At 45.2% G+C, this 21,499-nt stretch overlaps 1 protein-coding gene across 3 annotated transcripts in view; it reads left to right on the top strand.

Moving 5' to 3' along the window:
* LOC135054697 (zinc finger protein OZF-like) overlaps positions 1 to 17,716 on the top strand; it is a 58,710-nt gene extending 40,994 nt beyond the window's left edge. For 2 of the 3 annotated variants that reach the window (XM_063957969.1, XM_063957971.1), the window contains exons 4-5: positions 11,709 to 11,817; positions 13,613 to 17,716. In XM_063957969.1, coding sequence (XP_063814039.1) covers positions 11,709 to 11,817; positions 13,613 to 14,781 — 1,278 coding nt within the window. In that variant the 3' untranslated portion in view covers positions 14,782 to 17,716. The remainder of the gene's footprint in view (positions 1 to 11,708; positions 11,818 to 13,612) is intronic. The other variant, XM_063957970.1, reaches the window with a different exon arrangement.
* The last annotated feature ends 3,783 nt before the right edge of the window (positions 17,717 to 21,499 follow it).

The following is a 21,499-nucleotide window of genomic DNA, read 5'->3' as shown; positions in this document are numbered from 1 at the left end:
GTTTGAAGGCTTGGTGGTTGAACGCCGGATCCTAACGGAAAAGGGCGTTCCAGATGAAGTGATTCCTACGCTGTTAAAGGCTAGGAAAGACGCTGCCTGAAGTTCAGACGTTGTTAAGGGAGTGCTGCATATTCAGCCCCCTTTTGTGCCTCCAGGGGCACCTTGGGATCTCAACGTAGTGTTGGATTTCCTAAAATCACATTGTTTTGAGCCACTTCAGACCGTGGAGTTGAAGTATCTCACGTGGAAAGTGGTCATGCTTTTGGCCTTGGCTTCGGCTAGGCGTGTGTCAGAATTGGCGGCTTTGTCATGTAAAAGCCCTTATCTGATCTTCCATATGGACAGGACAGAATTGAGGACTCGTCCCCAATTTCTCCCTAAGGTGGTATCAGCGTTTCATTTGAACCATCCTATTGTGGTGCCTGCGGCTACTCGGGACTTGGAGGATTCCAAGTTGCTGGACGTAGTCCGGGCCCTGAAAATCTATGTTTCCAGGACGGCTAGAGTCAGAAAAACTGACTTGCTGTTTATCCTGCATGCACCCAACAAGTTGGGTGCACCTGCTTCAAAGCAGACTATTGCTCGCTGGATCTGTAGCACGATTCAACTTGCACATTCTGCGGCTGGACTGCCGCATCCTAAATCAGTAAAAGCCCATTCCACGAGGAAGGTGGGCTCTTCTTGGGCGGCTGCCCAAGGGGTCTCGGCTTTACAACTTTGCAGAGCTGCTACCTGGTCGGGGTCAAACACGTTTGCAAAATTCTACAAGTTTGATACCCTGGCTGAGGAGGACCTTGAGTTTGCTCATTCGGTGCTGCAGAGTCATCCGCACTCTCCCGCCCGTTTGGGAGCTTTGGTATAATCCCCATGGTCCTTACGGAGTACCCAGCATCCACTAGGACGTCAGAGAAAATAAGAATTTACTCACCGGTAATTCTATTTCTCGTAGTCCGTAGTGGATGCTGGGAGCCCGTCCCAAGTGCGGACTTCTGCAATACTTGTATATAGTTATTGCTTAACTATAGGGTTATTGTTCTGAGCCATCTGTTGAATGAGGCTCAGCTATTGTTCATACTGTTAACTGGGTATAGTTATCACAAGTTGTACGGTGTGATTGGTGTGGCTGGTATGAGTCTTACCCTGGATTCCAAATCCTTTCCTAGTAATGTCAGCTCTTCCGGGCACAGTTTCCCTAACTGGGGTCTGGAGGAGGGGCATAGAGGGAGGAGCCAGTGCACACCAGATGTAGTACCTAATCTTTCTTTAAAGAGTGCCCAGTCTCCTGCGGAGCCCGTCTATTCCCCATGGTCCTTACGGATTACCCAGCATCCACTACGGACTACGAGAAATAGAATTACCGGTGAGTAAATTCTTATTTTCTCTCTGCACAAAGGTTGATCTCTGATTCCGCGAAAAGGCGGCTGAGCGAGGAAGGTCCACGCTTCCAAAGTCCTCTGCCTTTATTCCTCCTCGTCAGCCATCTCCTCCTAGGGATGAGCCCATGCAGATTAACCGTTCTCGTCTGTCGCCTGCAGAGCGTAGAAGATGTCTGTCCGAACACCTGTGTCTATGCTGTGCTGCTCCATCCCATGTCATTAACGCTTGTCCTAAGCGTCAGGAAAACTCCAAATCCTAGCCAGTCAAGGAGAGGGCCGGCTAGGAGTAATGAATTCCTCTCCATCATCATGTGATTGTAATCTTCCTGTATCCCTTCAAGTGTCTCAGCGCTTCAGGAATCTCATTGCTCTTCTGGAGCGTCCGGGAATTTTGTTACTGCTGAATTCGTTAAACGGTGGTCTCTACCCACTGAGAGACTTTCATCCTCTGTGTGCCTGACTGCCGTGGACAGCAGTAAGATTTCTGATGCAGTTATTGACAACAAGACCCTGCCTATCCATCTGAAGGTAGGAGCTCTTCACTCCGAACTGATATAATTTCTAGTCATTCCAAAAGCTACGCATCCTGTCGTTCTGAGCATTCTGTGGCTCCTTCTTCATAATCCTCAGATTGACTTGAAGTCTACACAAATCCTGGCATGGAGTTCTTCCTGTTTTGGAACCTGTCTTCAAAAGGTCCTTCCAGCTTGAAGTTCCACTTCCAAGTCTCCAGATGCTCTACCTCCTCAGTACCAAGAATTTACCGATGTCTTCAGTAAGTCCTCCGCAGATATTCTTCCTAGATCTCATCCCAGGGAAGACTCCTCGGGGACGCACCTACCCTCCGTCACTTCCAGAGACCCACGCCATGGAGGAATATATAAAAGACAACCTTGCTAAGGGTTTTATCCGGCCTTCCTCTTCTCCAGCAGGCTTCTTCTTTGTGAAAAAGAAAGATGGCGGACTGCGTCCGTGTATTGATTACCGTGGGCTCAATGACATCACAGTGAAGAATCGGTATCCGTTACCTATAATCCCAGAGTTATTTGACCGTGTCAGTGGAGATACCATATTTTCCAAATTAGATCTGAGGGGCGCATACCATCTCATCCGTATCCGAAAGGGTGACAAGTGGAAAACCGTGTTTACACCCGTGACTGACATTACGAGTACCTCGTCATGCCTTTCGGACTCTGCAACGCTCCAGCTGTATTCCAGCATTTTGTCAATGGAATCTTTTGTGATATCCTCTACTGACATGTTGTGGTCTATCTCGATGATATTCTCATCTTCGCTAACGATCTCAAGAAACATCGTTATTGGGTGAAGGAAGTCCTGTCCCGTCTCCGTGCCAATCATCTCTGCTGCAAGTTAGGGAAGTGTGTCTTTGAAGTTAAGTCAGTTCCATTTCTAGGATACATTGTTTCTGGTTCCAGTCTAGAAATGGATCCTGAGAAACTCCAGGCTATCCGTGATAGGCCCGTACCCACTTCACTGAAAGGTGTTCAGAGATTTCTGTGTTTTACCAACTACTATAGGAGATTCATCGGAGGTTTCTCCACCATCGTGGCACCGATCACTGCTCTCATACGGAAAGGTGCCAATCCTTCCAAGTGGCCGGAAGGAGCCACTCAAGCCTTCCATCTTCTCAAGCAAAAGTTTGTCTCCGCTCCAGTCCTGAATCAGCCTGATACCAACTTACCTTTCACCTTCGAGGTGGACGCTTCATCGGTAGGAGTTGGTGCTGTACTATCCCAAAGAGCTGACAATGGCTACTTGTATCCCTGTGGCTATTTCTCACGGAAGTTCTCGTCTGCAACTACGCCATTGGCGATCAGGAACTTCTAGCAATCAAGCTCGCCCTAGAAGAATGGAGATACTTGCTTGAGGGTGCCTCTCACATTATTACCATTTTAAAAGATCATAAGAATCCTCCTGTACCTGAAAGTGTCTCAACCTTCGTCAAGCCAGGTGGGCACTCTTCTTCTCCAGGTTCAACTTTAAGCTCTTGTTTTGTCCCGGGTCACAGAATCGTAAGGCTCATGCTCTTTCCTGTTCCTAGGAGCAAGAAAATTAGTCTGAAACCACTGGTAAGCATCCTATTATCGACCCAGTGTCATTCTCCGCCGTGGGAGTGGACTCTATGCGTCCACTAGGGAAAAGCCTCGTAAAACCTGCTCTCAGAAAGAATTTCTTGCAATGGGCACATTCTTCTTGCTTCGCCGGACACGCGGGTATCCAGAAAACTTATGAATTCGTCTTCAGATCATACTGGTGGCTGACCCTAAAGGAAGACATCACAGAGTTTATTGCATCCTCTCCTAAGTGTGCGTAACACAAGGTACCTCGCCAGTCGCCCGCTGGTCAACTGGTACCTTTGTCAATTCCTCATCGACCTTGGTCCCATTTATCAATGGACTTCATTACTACCCTTCCTGAATGTAACAAGTTCAATACCATCTGGGTGGTAGTTGACCGGTTCACCAAGATGGCACATTTCATTCCTCTCACCGGTCTTCCGTCCGCTTCCAGGCTGGCTCAAGTGTTCTTCCAAGAAATCTTTAGATAACTTTGTCTCACCGAAGAGAGAATTTCTGACAGAGGAGTCCAGTTTGTAGCCATATTCTGGCGAAGTCTGTGTACAGCTCTCCAAGTCAAATTAAAGTTCTCTACTGCCTATCACCCTCAGAACAATGAGCAAACTGAGAGGTTGAATCAGGACTTGGAGGCATTCCTCCGAATTTATGTTTCTTCTTCACAAGACGACTGGATTCATCTTCTGCCGTGGGCCGAATTTTGTCACAACAATCAGTATCATTCTTGATCTTCCACGCCTTTCTTTGCCAACTACAGATTCCATCCCAAGGTCCCTGAATTCCAACCGCTTCCAGCAACATCAGTACCTGTGGCTGATATTGCGCTTCATCAGTTTTCTCAAACCTGGAAGAATATTCGGTCAGCCTTTCTGAAAGCTTCTTCAAGGTACAAGAAATTTGCGGACAAGAAGCGCAAAGCAGTTCCTGCTCTCAAGCCAGGGGATCGTGTTTGGCTGTCTACAAAAAAATCTGAGGCTGAAGGTTCCAAGTATGAAGTTTGCTCCTCGTTTATATTGGGCCCTTCCAGATCGAGCAAGTCGTCAACCCTGTCGCCTACAGACTCAAGTTGCCTCCATTCTTAAAGGTTCCAAGGACATTCCATATTTCTCGCCTCAAGCCGGTGGTCCTGAATCAGTTTCACTCAGCGCTTCCCAAAGCACCCAAGGTCCAGACTCTATGTGGTGTCGAGTATGAAGTGTCAAAGGTTCTGGACTCAAGCTTTCGGTACGGTCACCTTCAATACCTGATCGATTGGAAGGGCTATGGGCCTGAAGAATGTTCTTGGACGAATGCTTCAGATGTTCATGCTCCTAAGTTGGTCCAGGCTTTCTACGTCAAGTTGTCCTGGGGCCACCCCTAAAGGGGGGGTGCTGTCACGATCCGGGTAATTAGACACGCTTATTTACCTTCTAAGTGCCTCCTGAGACTGTCCCTGCACTCCAAGCCAGGCTTCCACCTGCGCTGTCTGCGGGCAGCGCGCTGCACGATATCTCCACAGTCTCCCCTCAGCGATCCTGGCAGCGCTGTCATGGCGACTAGTCAGCATGTTCCTCCTGTTCCAGTAGATGGCGTGTCCTGTTCTCCGCGGCCTCCGCCGCCATTATTACAGGTTTCCACATGCTGAAACAAACAGACTTTCCCTCCAAAACCAAACATGGGCGCAGCCATGTTTGGCCTCATCACATGATTCTTCATAGCCTATCCGCTGCACTCTGGACTCTCCCTGATTACTCAGCCAATACCTGCTTCCCAGCTGGTATAAATATCCTGAATCCAGACTGCCTAGTCATCAGTGCTTTGGTTGTCTTTTCCAGTGTTAGATGTCTCTCCTGTCTGGGGTTGTTACTGCTTGCTGTCTTCAGGTATTCCAGCTCCTGTGACCTAGCTCCACTTAAAGAGACCTGCACCAGTTTCCACCCTGCGGTGCTGCCTGACTCCAGCAGTGTTCCTACATTGCTCCCTGTTATCTGCAGTGATTCTTCACCAGCTTCCAGCTCTCAGCGGTGTTCCAGTATCGCTTCCAGCGGTGTTCCTGTATCACTTCCAGCTCTCAGCGGTGTTCCAGCATTGCTTCCAGCTTCCAGCAGTGTTCCAGTATAACTTCCAGCTCTCATCGGTATACCTACATTGCTCTCTGTGATCTGCAGTGATTCCTCACCGGCTTCCAGCTCTCAGCAGTGCTCCAGTATCACTTCCAGCGGTGTTCCAGAATTGCTTCCAGCTCTCAGCAGTGTTCTAGTATCGCTTCCAGCTCTCAGTGGTGTTCCAGTATCGTTTACAGTTCTCAGCGGTGTTCCAGCATCGAACCACAGTACACCATCGGTGCCTCACCATCGAACTGTCAACATCGGTGAGTTCCACAGCACCTTTTCCACCTGACCGGTTCTATCCGGTAACCCCGGCAGCTATTCAGAGCTCACCTCTACTTCTGTGCAGTATTACCATCACCAGCTTCCAGTGTGCCATCTGCTGGTCTGTTCCTGTACGTTCACCTATACAGTGGTTTGCTGTTGGCCTAAACGGACTTACCATCTCCAGGTCTTGCAAGGACTATTCCATATTGTGTTCACAGCATTGCCACAGTAACCTCCTACCACTGCGCCTTAGGAACTGTACCGTCTCCTGTAATCTGCACATCCTTGTCGTTGAGTGTTCCATTTCTGTGAACTGTATATGAACTGTGTGCTTAATAAACAAGCTTTCATTTTCTCAAGTTGTCTTGGTCACGCCTTGGGGCATCGGTGCTAAGGTTCCCTGCATGTCCAAGAACCCTATTCTACCTCCCAGATTTAAGTACACGTCAGCCCCTATGCCTGAGGCTTCCCCAGGTCAGCCTCAGCCCTCAGGTGTGACATATAGTAAGTGGCTGGAGGGAGGATAAGTATAATATGTAATAAGTCGATGGAGACGGGAGGGAGAGGGGGATATATGGGCAGTAACACTGTGTATATAGTAAGTGACTGGAGGGAGGATAAGTATAATATGTAATAAGTGGATGGAGACGGGAGGAAGAGGGGATATATGGGCAGTAACACTGTGTATATAGTAAGTGTCTGGAGGGATAAGTATAATATGTAATAAGTGGATGGAGAGGGGATATATGGGCAGTAACGCTGTGTATATAGTAAGTGGGGGGAGGGATAAGTATAATATGTAATAAGTGGATGGAGACGGGAGGGAGAGGGGGATATATGGGCAGTAACACTGTGTATATAGTAAGTGACTGGAGGGAGGATAAGTATAATATGTAATAAGTGGATGGAGACGGGAGGGAGAGGGAATATATGGGCAGTAACAATGTGTATATAGTAAGTAGCTGGAGGGAGGATAAGTATAATATGTAATAAGTGGATGGAGAGGGGATATATGGGCAGTAACACTGTGTATATAGTAAGTGGCTGGAGGGAGGATAAGAGTAATATGTAATAAGAGTAGGGAGAGGGGATATATGGGCAGTAACGCTGTGTATATAGTAAGTGGCTGGAGGGAGGATAAGTATAATATGTAATAAGTGGCTGGAGGGATAAGTGTAATATGTAATAAGTGGCTGAAGGGATAAGTATAATATGTAATAAGTGGCTGAAGGGATAAGTATAATATGTAATAAGTGGCTGGGGGGAGGATAAGTATGATATGTAATAAGTGAATGGAGACGGGAGGGAGAGGGGATATATGGGCAGTAACGCTGTGTACATAGTAAGTGTCTGTAGGGAGGATAAGTATAATATGTAATAAGTGGCTGGAGGGATAAGTGTAATATGTAATAAGTGGCTGAAGGGATAAGTATAATATGTAATAAGTGGCTGAAGGGATAAGTATAATATGTAATAAGTGGCTGGGGGGAGGATAAGTATGATATGTAATAAGTGAATGGAGACGGGAGGGAGAGGGGATATATGGGCAGTAACGCTGTGTACATAGTAAGTGGCTGGAGGGAGGATAAGTATAATATGTAATAAGTAGATGGAGACGGGAGGGAGAGGGGGATATATGGGCAGTAACGCTGTGTACATAGTAAGTGGCTGGAGGGAGGATAAGTATAATATGTAATAAGTGGATGGAGACGGGAGGGAGAGGGGGATATATGGGCAGTAACACTGTGTATATAGGAAGTGGCTGGGGGGAGGATAAGTATAATATGTAATAAGTGGCTGGAGACGGGAGGGAGAGGGCAATATATTGGCAGTAACACTGTGTATATGGTAAGTGGCAGGAGGGAGGATAAGTAAAATATGTAATAAGTGGATGGAGACGGGAGGGAGAGGGGGATATATGGGCAGTAACACTGTGTATATGGTAAGTGGCAGGAGGGAGGATAAGTATAATATGTAATAAGTGGATGGAGACGGGAGGGAGAGGGGATATATGGGCAGTAACACTGTGTATATAGGAAGTGGCTGGGGGGAGGATAAGTATAATATGTAATACGTGGCTGGAGACGGGAGGGAGAGGGCAATATATGGGCAGTAACGCTGTGTATATAGTAAGTGGCTATAGGGAGGATAAGTATAATATGTAATAAGTGGCTGGAGGGATAAGTATAATATGTAATAAGTGGCTGGAGGGATAAGTATAATATGTAATAAGTGGCTGGAGGGATTAGTATAATATTTAATAAGTGGCAGGAGTGATGAGTATAATATTTAAGTGGCTGGAGGGAGGATAAGTATAATATGTAATAAGTGGATGGAGACGGGAGGGAGAGGGGGATATATGGGCAGTAACACTGTGTATATAGTAAGTGACTGGAGGGAGGATAAGTATAATATGTAATAAGTGGATGGAGACGGGAGGAAGAGGGGATATATGGGCAGTAACAATGTGTATATAGTAAGTAGCTGGAGGGAGGATAAGTATAATATGTAATAAGTGGATGGAGAGGGGATATATGAGCAGTAACGCTGTGTATATAGTAAGTGGCTGGAGGGAGGATAAGTATAATATGTAATAAGTGGCTGGAGGGATAAGTGTAATATGTAATAACTGGATGGAGACGGGAGGGAGAGGGGATATATGGGCAGTAACACTGTGTATATAGGAAGTGACTGGAGGGAGAAGTATAATATGTAATAAGTGGATGGGGACGGGAGGGAGAGGGGATATATGAGCAGTAACACTGTGTATATAGTAAGTGGCTGGAGAGAGGATAAGTATAATATGTAATAAGTGGATGGAGACGCGAGGGAGAGGGGATATATGGGCAGTAACACTGTGTATATAGTAAGTGGCTGGAGAGAGGATAAGTATAATATGTAATAAGTGGATGGAGACGCGAGGGAGAGGGGGATATATGGGCAGTAACACTGTGTATAGTAAGTGGCTGGAGGGAGGATAAGTATAATATGTAATAAGAGGATGGAGACGGGAGGGAGAGGGGATATATGGGCAGTAACACTGTGTATATAGTAAGTGGCTGGAGGGAGGATAAGTATAATATGTAATAAGTGGATGGAGACGGGAGGGAGAGGGGATATATGGGCAGTAACACTGTGTATATAGTAAGTGGCTGGAGGGAGGAAAAGTATAATATGTCATAAGTGGCTGGAGGGATAAGTATAATATGTAGTAAGTGGCTGGAGGGATAAGTAGAATATGTAATAAGTGGCTGGAGGGATAAGTATAATATGTAATAAGTAGATGGGGAGGGAGAGGATGATATATGGGCAGTAACACTGTGTATATAGTAAGTGGCTGGAGGGAGGATAAGTATAATATGTAATAAGTGGCTGGAGATGGGAGGGAGAGGGGGATATATGGGCAGTAACACTGTGTATATAGGAAGTGGCTGGAGGGATAAATATAATATGTAATAAGTGGATGGAGACCAGAGGGAGAGGGGAATATATGGGCAGTAACGCTGTGTATATAGTAAGTACCTGGAGGGATAAGTAGAATATGTAATAAGTGGCTGGAGGGATAAGTATAATATGTAATAAGTAGCTGGAGGGATAAGTATAATATGTAATAAGTGGCTGGAGGGATAAGTAGAATATGTAATAAGTGGCTGGAGGGATAAGTAGAATATGTAATAAGTAGATGGGGAGGGAGAGGGGATATTTAGGCAGTAACACTGTGTATATAGTGAGTAGCTGGAGGGAGGATAAATATAATATGTAATAAGTGGATGGAGACCAGAGGGAGAGGGGAATATATGGGCAGTAACGCTGTGTACATAGTAAGTGTCTGTAGGGAGGATAAGTATAATATGTAATAAGTGGCTGGAGGGATAAGTGTAATATGTAATAAGTGGCTGAAGGGATAAGTATAATATGTAATAAGTGGCTGAAGGGATAAGTATAATATGTAATAAGTGGCTGGGGGGAGGATAAGTATGATATGTAATAAGTGAATGGAGAGGGCAATATATTGGCAGTAACACTGTGTATATGGTAAGTGGCAGGAGGGAGGATAAGTATAATCTGTAATAAGTGGATGGAGACGGGAGGGAGAGGGGATATATGGGCAGTAACACTGTGTATATAGGAAGTGGCTGGGGGGAGGATAAGTATAATATGTAATACGTGGCTGGAGGCGGGAGGGAGAGGGGATATATGGGCAGTAACGCTGTGTATATAGTAAGTGGCTGGAGGGAGGATAAGTAAAATATGTAATAAGTAGATGGGGACGGGTGGGAGAGGGGATATATGGGCAGTAACACTGTGTATATAGTAAGTGGCTATAGGGAGGATAAGTATAATATGTAATAAGTGGCTGGAGGGATAAGTATAATATGTAATAAGTGGCTGGAGGGATTAGTATAATATTTAATAAGTGGCAGGAGTGATGAGTATAATATTTAAGTGGCTGGAGGGAGGATAAGTATGATATGTCATAAGTGTCTGGAGGGATAAGTATAATATGTAATAAGTGTCTGGAGGGATAAGTATAATATGTAATAAGTGGCTGGAGGGATGAGTATAATATGTAATAAGTGGCTGGAGGGATGAGTATAATATGTAATAAGTGGCTGGAGGGATAAGTAAAATATGTAATAAGTGGCTGGAGACTGGAGGGAGAGGGAATATATAGGCAATAACACAGTACTTGGATGGACCAGTATAATATGTAAGTAATGATAACAACGTGAGGACACCGATCAGTACGGTGTTAGGCTGACAAGGCACTAGTGTGATGGGTACAGGGTAAATTAATATATGAGAAGAACTGTTGGAGGGCTGATAGAAGTAAATGTGATGGGGGTAAGGTGGTGTTACTCTGTATGAGGGAGTAGTAGCTGATGGGAACCTATGTGATAGAGAGACTGTTGGGAATTATAGTGTGCTTACTATATAAGATATATGTCATTAAAGGAAATAAATAATGTGTAGGATAAAGACACAAGTACGGATTATGTCTACAGCAATATACTATGGGATAGCAATGGAAGATACAGTAACTAGTCTTCCATGGGCTGTAGGCAGTCAAGTACGCGTTTCACCACCAGTTTGTGCTAGGTAGTCTTCCATTGGGCTGTAGGCAGTGTCATGTACGCGTTTTACCTCCAGTTTGTGACTGGCAGTCCTCTATGGGCTGGATGCAGTGTCATGTACACGTTTCACCACCAGTTTGTGACTGGCAATCTTCCATGGGCTGTAGGCAGTGTCATGTACATGTTTCACCACCAGTTTGTGCTAGGTAGTCTTACATGGGCTGTAGGCAGTGTCATGTATGCGTTTCACCATCAGTTTGTGCTAGGTAGTTTTACATTAGGCTGTAGGCAGTGTCATGTACGCGTTTCACTTCCAGTTTCTGACTGGCAGTCCTCTATGGGCTGTAGGCAGTGTCATGTACACGTTTCACCACCAGTTTGTGACTGGCAGTCTTTCATTGGCTGTAGGCAGTGTCATGCATGCGTTTCACCACCAGTTTGTGCTAGTCTTCCATGGGCTGTAGGGAGTGTCCTGTATGCGTTTCACCACCAGTTTGTGTTAGTCTTTTATGTTAGTCTTCCTTGAGCTGTAGGGAGTGTCCTGTATGTGTTTCACCACCACTTTGTGCTTGGTAGGCTTTCATGGGCTGTAGGGTGTGTCTTGTATGCAATTCACCACCAGTTTGTGCTAAGTAGTCTTCCAAGAGCTGTAGGAAGTGTCATGTACATGTTTCACCACCAGTTTGTGCTAGGTAGTCTTCCATGAGCTGTAGGGAGTGTCATGTACACATTTCACAACCACTTTGTGGCTTTAGTGTGTGCTCTTCCGAGACTCATGTGTTCTTTTATAATTTTCTGGGTTTTTAGGGTGAAGATGTGACTAATAAAAAAGTAGACGACTTAAAGAGAACAGAGACATATGCAAGGGGAGACCAGCAGTATAAGAAGCAAGAAATCCCTACAGATATCAGCACAGGTGAGTAATAATTGCTAGTCACATATGCTCCTCACTTGTATATAGGATATTGTGTAATAATTTTCGGTTCTTTTATGGGATAAATGAAATTTTAGGCGCTGATCTTGAAGTGCCATCTGAACGCTATAAGAACAGTCAGAATTCTGGCACCAACATCGCACAATTTCCCTTGTGCCCTATATTTTTGCGCTGGAAAATGCAGTGTCGTTCTACTGTATTCTACCGCTATGTGCTTTGATTATCCGATCGGTCTGTCTTGCCAGAAGATATTGACCAAAAAGTCCAGATATTGTGCAGTGTGTACAGTACATTCTTGATAATCTACCCATATTTCCTCAGATTTATCCTGATTACCTCATTCTCCTTGGGTGCGGACCTATGCAAATTCAGCATTGTGTGTCAGAAACTTATATTTAAAAAAAATCATCCCGATTGTTGGTTCAACCAAAAAAATCACATGGTGTATGGGTAGCTTAAAGGGCTTTTATCTAAAGAATCCACCTCTTACTGCCTAGAAATAGGATCCTGTTGAAGAAGATATTGGTGAATTATCCTGAATCTCCAGGTTGTGAAAGCTCCTCTCCAGGAGATGTAGCTAGGACCAGAAGAACCCACACCCTCTTGTTTATCCATAAGCAAAAGTATAAGATGTGACTGGGGCCACCGGCTCTTATATATAAGAAGGGGCTCATGACAGAACGTATTCTTCAGAGCACATGGATCGACAAATATATAAGAGCGCTTTATTCAGTTGAGACACCATCAGACCCACTCCCATGCCCCTTACATGTCCATGAGGAACCCCCTCCGTCACATGCCCCTGCCACTTATAGTGTACACTATTAAGTACACGGACATAGCGGGGAAATGTAATCACCGGCGAGATGCAGCCATCAGTCACATTCCGACAAGCCCGCCCTTTTTTTCTATTATTTAAAGAGGCAATAATTTAAAAGGAAAAACATTGTTGGTTTTAATTTATTGGCCCTTCATAGAAACGAGTGGACATGGCTTATATTTTGCCAATGCCTACATCTCGCAGGTGATTATATTTCCGTCATAACGTTTCAAACAGAATGTTCCAAAAGAGAGCCCTCTGAGGTGATCTCATTGATGGTTTTCTGGCTCTCCGGGATAGTTGTCACTAGGGTGGCCTCTCCGGGATTTAGGTGAAAATTCGTCCGGGATTGGAAGTTCCAGTCCTGGGGATATTGCGGGATCCGGCAGCCCTTTAATGCCGGGAGGACAATCAACGCTGCCCCGCTCCCCCTGCGCAGCGTGACCTCTAACACTTAGGGCACATTGCGCAATCACCAGCCTGTCACCCTCCACCAAGCCTGGAAAGCCGTCCGACACCCGCCGCAGAGTTGGATGAAGATTCCACCCTGCCCCAGCAGTTAGGTGAGTTATGTGTGCGGGTAAGAAGTGGGAAGAGGCGGGCGGTGCGCGGTTGGGCGGACCCAAAGTAAAAAAAAAAAAACCAATCCCGGTAATCCTTGGATTTACCATTTTTCTATCACCATACCCGGGATTGAAAAAATGACCCAGGATATTGGCCACCCTACTTGTCACATAGGCTGAGAAATGTATTCTGTTTAAATTGATTTTTAAGTTAGCTTTTTTGTAACTCAATTTTTGGATTATCGCAGTTATAATACTACAACGGTCAGATTTAGATTTGCTGTATTTACATTTATAATTGCGATAAAGAGATTATATTATTTACTAATAGTATGAATATTTGCACCCCAGTGTAAGAAAAATGAAATTTTTATTTCCATGTATTCCTTTCCAGCAGGTGGACACAAAAGGAGGCATACAATGACGGGTTATGTCGTTTTGTCTCAAGATTTTAAAATAGAAGATAAAAACACTGTGCGAAACACTGCGGGAGAACACCCCTTCACCCTAAATGCACATCCAGTATTTCAAAGTGCAGCTATTTCATCTGATCCTTCAATTCAAAGGGAATCTCCTCCTAATCACTCGGACATTGTTACACACAGAACAAGTCTTACCGATGATACAGTTTTCCTCTGTTCTGAGTGTGGGAAATGTTTTGCACAGAAATCGGGTCTTGTTAAACATCAAAGAAGCCACACCGGTGAGAGGCCGTTTCCATGCACTGTGTGTGGGAAATGTTTTACAGACAAATCACATCTTGTTAGACATCAGAGAACTCACTCAGGTGAGAAACCATTTCCATGTTCTGAGTGTGGGAAATGTTTTACATATAAATCAGATCTGGGTAGACATCAGAAAACTCACTCAGGTGAGAAACCATTTCCATGTCTTTTGTGTGGGAAATGTTTTACATATAAATCAGATCTGGTTAGACATCAGAGAACACACACAGGTAAGAAACCTTTCCCATGCTATGAGTGTGAGAAATATTTTACAGACAAATCATCTCTTTTTAGACATCAAAAGAGTCACACAAGTGTAAGACCATTTGCGTGCTCTGTGTGTGGGAAATGTTTTAGACACAAATCAGCTCTTGTGGAACATCAAAAAGACCACACAGGTGTGAAACTATTTCCATACACTGAGACTGGGAAATGTTTTATATACAAGTCAGCTCTTTTTGAACATCAGATAGGTCACACAGGTGAGACGCCATTTCCATGTTCAGAGAGCGGGAAATGTTTTGCCCCGAAACCTGCTTTTGTTGAGCATCAGAGAACTCACACAGGGGAGAAACTGTTTTCATGCTCCGAGTGTGGGAAATATTTCACAAAGAAGTCATCTCTTCTTGCACACCAGAGAAGTCACACAGGTGAGAAACCATTTTCATGTTCTGGATGTGGGAAATGTTTTACACGGAAATCACATCTTGTTATACATGAGAGAAGTCACACAGGTGAGAAGCCGTTTCCATGTTCCGAGTGTGGGAAATGTTTTACACGGAAATCACATCTGGTTAACCATCAGAAAATTCACACAAGAGAAAAGCAATTTGTATGAGGTGATATCCAGAAACATGCTGCATTAATATTCTATATATAGTAAATATAAATATAGCAAAAGTAATTTATTTTATTAATGTAAATGTTCAAACAGACATATATACATTTTCACACTGTAAAGAGTAACACCTGGGCCATAACTAGGGGTGGTGGTGTTGTCGCCTGGAGAAAAGGCCCCTGGTGCAGCACCGTCACTGCCCGTGGACCCTGCATTTGGATATTGCAGAGCTGCCTAGAGCATCCTTTGGTTACTCCTGGCACCCAACCTATACTGCCACCTGGAGCATCCTGAGGAAGCTTTGGGCAGTGCTTTACTTTCCTATGCTGGTGGCCACGTCTCCTCCCGGTCACGTCATGAGGTCATGTATTTTGGTTTCGTTGCCAACACAGGAAGCAGTGCCACCCTGCTCTGGCACTGAATAATGCCACTGGATGGCAAAGCTCCAGTTACATATTAATTACTATGAACAGACCTAGGGCCTAATTCAGAGTTGATCGGAGCAGCAAATTTGGTAGCAGTTGGGCAAAACCGTGTGCAGTGCAGGGGGTACAGATATAACATGTGCAGAGAGAGTTAGATTTGGGTGGGGTGTGTTCAAACTGAAATCTAAATTGCAGTGTAAACATAAAGCAGCCAGTATTTACCCTGCACAGAAACAAAATAACCCACCCAAATCTAACTCTCTGCACATGTTATATCTGCCACACCTGCAGTGCACATGGTTTTGCCCAACTGCTTACAAAGTTGCTGCTGCGATCAACTCTGAATTACCCCCATAGTTGGAGTGGATAATTATGATTACTTATAATCATAGTCCATTGTGCTTTACAGTTGTGCAATTGAGAACTCCATTACAGGGTGTCAACAGAGAGGTAAGAGGGCCCTGTTTGCCAGCTTGCAATTTGATGGGGGCGATTCAATTAGCCGTGAAGAGGTTTAGAACCGGGATTAAATGGCCAGAGCTATTTAATTACTGCTCACTGTAAGCACTTAATGCAGAGTTTTGCTCGCACCCTCCTGAAGTGTGAGCCGTTATCCATGTTAAGTACTGCTTCCGGGGCTAGTCACAGGTGATAATTATATAGCTCCAGACCCTGGAACTATGGCTTATCATGTTTTAGCCACCCACTTACCACAGCAGGTAATTGAATTGCTCCAGACACAATTCCCACAGCTACTTGAATCGCCCCCTAAGACTGTAACATCTCTCATGTGCAGAACATATTACACTTTACTTATGTCAATCGATATCTGCATCGCTCTCTAAAATAATAGCAGAGAACATTGTTATAAGGGTCCTAAGTATTATATCATCCTAGCAATAGGCTACAGATATAGGGACTTGTGGGGTTGATCTTGTTATGCTCCTAAACAGCTGGTGGGACATGCTCCAATTTTATACCAAGAGTGAAGAGTGGAACATGGGCCAGGTTGATGCCAGTAGGCGTGGCTTCACAGTGTAGTAAATGCTGAAGTTGCTGTACATTGTTTGCACAACATAGTACACCAATGGTGTGTCAGAAGCCTAATACAGTCTCTGTCTGGGCCATGTTATCAATGAGCAAGTCACAATTACCGTTTAAAGTAATATGAATTCTGGTGCAAATACAGCTTTATAGTAACTGTATCAATGGTCAAGATGCAGTCGGCCAATCAGAAACATCTGGCGATCATCGGCAGCAGTGCAGGGGTGGAGCACCCACAGGTAGTACACCTTTAGGTTGGTGCACATGTGTCATTGCTAGGATACCTTTGGGTTGGTGCACATGTGTCTTCGCTAGTACACCTTTTGGTTGGTGCACATATGTCTTTGCTAATATACATTTAGGTTGGTGCACATGTGTCATTGCTAGGATACCTTTGGGTTGGTGCACATGTGTCTTCGCTAGTACACCTTTGGGTTGGTGCACATGTGTCTGCTAATATACTTTTAGGCTGGTGCACATGTGTCTGCGCTATATGGGTCACATTGGCTTGAACATGCCATTACTATAGCCCACAAATACTGGCACTTCCATCACCCGTTCCCTCTCAAGGAGTTGTAAGCGCAAATTCGGCTAAGGCTACATAGATGTTTTGGGTGTGCATGTTCAATGCAAAAAAACAACTATTTACACCAAAAACATACATTTACCTGAGCCCCATAATGGGGGATCTGAGACACTAATACATTATGGGTGGTCATAATTCCATATATGAGGTGTTTATATAACTAGCTCTGTATTGTGTTACTGCCTCACTTGGGGAGGTCACCTACAAACCTGCATATGTAATTATGTGATGCTCTGCGGCTATCTCCGCAGAAACAACAATTTATGCAGGTATATGCGTGGCTTGGCGCGTGGTGGTACACCTGCAGGGTTGAGATGTTTAAATGAGGTTCAAAGGTTGGAAAGTACATCTTTCTGGGTATCTTTCCTGTTTTACAAGGGAGTGGTCCTGCATTCTCAATCTACAAGACAGAGAAGCACATTCGTAGGGACGTGAAACCCATAGTAAATATAGTCCTTGTGCCCCTCACCTATGATTTAAGACATAATGAGAGTTGAATGAGCAGTATTATAGGACCCAGTGACTCACTGACTGCCTGTTTTCTTAAGAATGCCCCCAAAACAGCTGCTTGCACTTTGTTGCTGACCTTTGTGTTTCGGTTGACGTGATGTTAGATTATATGTAAGTCCTATAGCTGCAGCACTTTCTATGCAAGATGCCGTACAATGCTGGCTTATGTTTTATAAGGACTGATGTATTGTGTATTGTAATCTCCATAGTGGCTAATAGAATGTGTGTTAGGTTCATTTTCTTCTATAGTTTTTTTTCCTTTATAAAGTGAATAAGTTGATGAAATAATATTATACTTATATGGACATGACTTGTGATTCTGTGGCCTGCATAACAATATGGAAATAAAATGTATAATTACCAAGCAAATTTAGTTTTTGTTATTCAAGATCACTTAAACAAGAGGAAGTAAGTGAAAAGAAAACTTTAAAAAAAAAAACAGCCAATAAGGCAATAGTATGTATAAAGATCGGGAAGAGTGAGACTGTGCGAAATTGGTGGAGTATGGGGGCATGTGTGCAATGTTTCATGTAGGTGCTACTCAATATGGCGGCTCTATAAAATCAACAATAAATGAAATGGTGAAATATATTTTACAGTGCCTTGCCAAAGTATTCACCCCCCTGTGCATTTTTCATGTTTTGTTGCCTCACAACCTGGAATTAAAATGGATTGTTTGAAGGTTTGCATCATTTCATTCACAGGACATGCCTACAACTTTGAAGATGTTTTTTCTCTTACATCCTAGAAGATACTGGGGTCCATTTAGTACCATGGGGGTATAGACGGGTCCACTAGGAGCCTTTGGCACTTTAAGAATTTGATAGTGTGCGCTGGCTCCTCCCTCTATGCCCCTCCTACCAGACTCAGTTTAGAAAATGTGCCCGGAGGAGCCGGTCAGGCTGAAGGAAGCTCCTGAAGAGTTTTCTGCATTTATTTTATATGTTTGTTATTTTCAGGCAGGGCTAGATGCCTGCTTCGTGGGACTTTGGGGGTGGGGGCGGGGCGGCCCAACCTCTTGAAGGGTTAATGGTCCCGTTCCCCGCTGACAGGACACTGAGCTCCTGAGGGAACTATTCGCAAGCCCCACCACGGCGAGCGTACAATCCTGCAGCACGCCACCACCCCTAACAGAGCCTGAAGAGTGGTGAGTACTGAGCCAGCGTCCCGGCTAGTGGGGCGCCAGCCATTATGGCGGCATGAGGGTACGGAGGCGCACGGCTTCTAAACGGGGCGGAATGCATCTCCGGACACAGTGCACAACTGCGTCCCAATACACTGTACACAGTACCCATACTGGCACAACAGCCTTAAAATGGTTCTCTCCATTTTAAGCACAAAAATGACCTCAGCCAGTATAAAAAAAGCGGGAAGACCGCGCTCCATTGAAGGGGTGGGGCTTCACTATGAGAGGATCCAGCAGCTCACCAGCGCCATTTTCCCTCTGCAGTGGACACTGACAGGACAGGGACGCGCAGCTCCTCCAGTGTGACTCCAGATTACCTCAGCGGTACCAGGGAGTCATAGCAGGGGGGGAGAAATTATTAATGTACTAAGTCCCCTACCAGGGTACTTAGTCTGCGACCCAGCTAAGCTTGGCATTAGCAACAAGAGTGCGGTGGGGGCTGGCTCCAAACATCTCTATGGCTCCCTGAAGGGCTCTTTGTGGGTCCCTGAAGGGCTCTGTGATTGTGCTGTCACATTACATTATGTCAGGCAAAGAGTGTGTGTCTTGTACCGCAGAGTGTTCCTCTTCACCAGGAATATCACTAATGGGTACTCAGGGTTCACAGACTAGCTAGGCTGAATCGGAATGGGTTAACTATCTTAAGGGAATGATCTCAACTCTTTCTACAAAATTGTCACGCAATACTTAAAACAGACTGTGGATGAGTTTATGAACAGATACTCAGTCCCCAAGACAGTTTCTCAATCCCCTCCCATTTGTCCGCAAAAGCAATCTCTGGCCCATATCCTGCAGTCTGACGCTGACAGGTCAGACATGGAGGAGGGGGAGGTGGACTCAGAGGGTGGGGGGGGGTGGGGGGGGGGAATGCAGCTCTGTCAAAGGGAATAGAGGCTCTCAAAGAGGCTATCAGATGTTCTGCATATTCCTGATAAGGTGTCAGAGGAGTGTGAGGAATCTTATTTTAATGTAAAAAAGAAGTCTTCAGTCACTTTTCCTGCATCAAAGGCATTGAATACCCTGTTTGAAGAACCATGGGTTAATCCTGATAAGAAGTTTCAGATCCCTAAGAGGTTGCTCACATCTTTTCCTTTTCCTCTGGCAGATAGGAGAAAATGGGAAAATCCACCGATAGTGGACGCATCAGTCTCTAGGCGGTCACATAAAATTGTATTGCCTGTACCTGGTGCAGCCTCCCTGAAAGACACGGCTGATCGTAAAGTTGAGACTACACTCAAATCATTGTACACAGCTGCTGGGGTGGCCCAAAGACCCACTATTGCATGTGCGTGGATCACAAAAGCCATTGCTAAATGGTCAGGTAACCTAATTGAGGGGTTCGATTCCTTATCTAGGTGGGATGTTGTCTTACTCCTACAGCATATACAGGACTTTATGGTGGAAGCCATAAAGGAAATAGGCGTGCTTAACGCATGCACCACTGCTATGGCAGTGTCGGCACGCGGAGGCTTGTGGCTACACCAGTGGACTGCTGACACAGATTCCAGGAAAGGCGTGGAAGGCCTACCATTCACAGGAGAGGCCTTGTTCGGAGATGAATTAGACAAATGGATCTCCACAACTACTGCGGATAAGTCTATCTTCCTTCCGCAGCCCCCAAACCAAGAAGACTTATTCAGCTTCTAAGTTACAGTTCTTTCGGACGGCCAAGTTCAAGGGCAAATCCAGAGGTGCTTCTACGTCCTCCAGCGGCGCAAGCGGTAACACGCAAACCAGCAACATCAGGTACTCAGGAACTGAGCTCAGGCTATGCTTCCACAAAGACTTCCTCAAAGACCGCAATGCCTGGAAGGCTGTCAGGTGGGAGCTCGCCTACAATTCTTCAGTCAAATCTGGTCAAATTCGTGTCAGGATCCCTGGGTCATAAATCTTGTTTCCCAGGGCTACAGACTGGAGTTCCAAGAGCTCCCACCTCACAGATTCTTCAAATCAGGCTTGCCAGCTTCATAAGAGGCAAGTATAACTTTACAACATGCCATCCAAAAATTGGTACAGACTCACGTCATTGTTCCAGTTCCACCTCATCAGCTAAACAAGGGGTACTATTCCAACTTGTTTGTACTACCGAAACCGGACGGTTCGGTAAGAGCAATTTTGAGCCTCAAGTCGTTGAACCATACTTATGAGTGTTCAAATTCAAGATGGAATCTGAGAGCAGTGATCTCAGGTCGGGAGGAATGGGAATTCCGAGTGTCTCTGGATATCAAGGATGCATACCTTCACATTCCGATCTGGCCGCTTCACCAGGCTTATCTACGATTTGCACTGCAGAACTGTCACTACCAGTTCCAGGACCTGCCATTTGGTCTCTCCACGGCACCGATGGTGTTCACCAAGGTGATGGCAGAGATGATGTTTCTACTCCGCAAACAGGGAGTGAACATCATTCCGTACCTGGACGATCTCCTGATAGTAGCACCATCCAGGGAAAGGTTTCTGGGACAGCATTGCTCTCTCAACCAAACTTCTCCAGGATCATGGGTGGATTCTGAACCTTCCGAAATCTCGCCTAGAGCCAACACGGAGGCTCCCATTCCTGGGAATGATACTGGATACGGAGTCGCAGAAGGTGTTCCTTCTGTTGGAAAAGGCATTAGTGATCCAGTCGATGGTTCAGGATGTCCTGAAGCCAACCCTGGATATCGGTGCATCTAGGCATTCGGCTTCTAGGGGACAATTGTGTCCTCTTACGAGGCTCTTCAATACGGAAAGTTTTGCGCAAGACCCTTCCAGCTTGATCTGTTGGACAAATGGTATGGATTGCATCATCACATGCACCAGAGGATCCGTCTGTCGCCAAAAGCCAGGATCTCCCCTCTGTGGTGGCTGCAGACTTCTCACCTCGTCGAGGGTCGGAGGTTCGGAATTCAGAATTGAATTCTGTTAACCACAGACGCAAGCCTCAGAGGTTGGGGAGCAGTCACTCAGGGGGTACAGTTTCAAGGA

The sequence above is a fragment of the Pseudophryne corroboree genome, chromosome 3 (genome assembly GCF_028390025.1).
Source record: "Pseudophryne corroboree isolate aPseCor3 chromosome 3, aPseCor3.hap2, whole genome shotgun sequence".
Taxonomy (NCBI): domain Eukaryota; kingdom Metazoa; phylum Chordata; class Amphibia; order Anura; family Myobatrachidae; genus Pseudophryne; species Pseudophryne corroboree.
The sequence above is the reverse complement of the archived record's forward strand: the minus strand, read 5'-3'. Positions and strand labels throughout refer to the sequence as shown.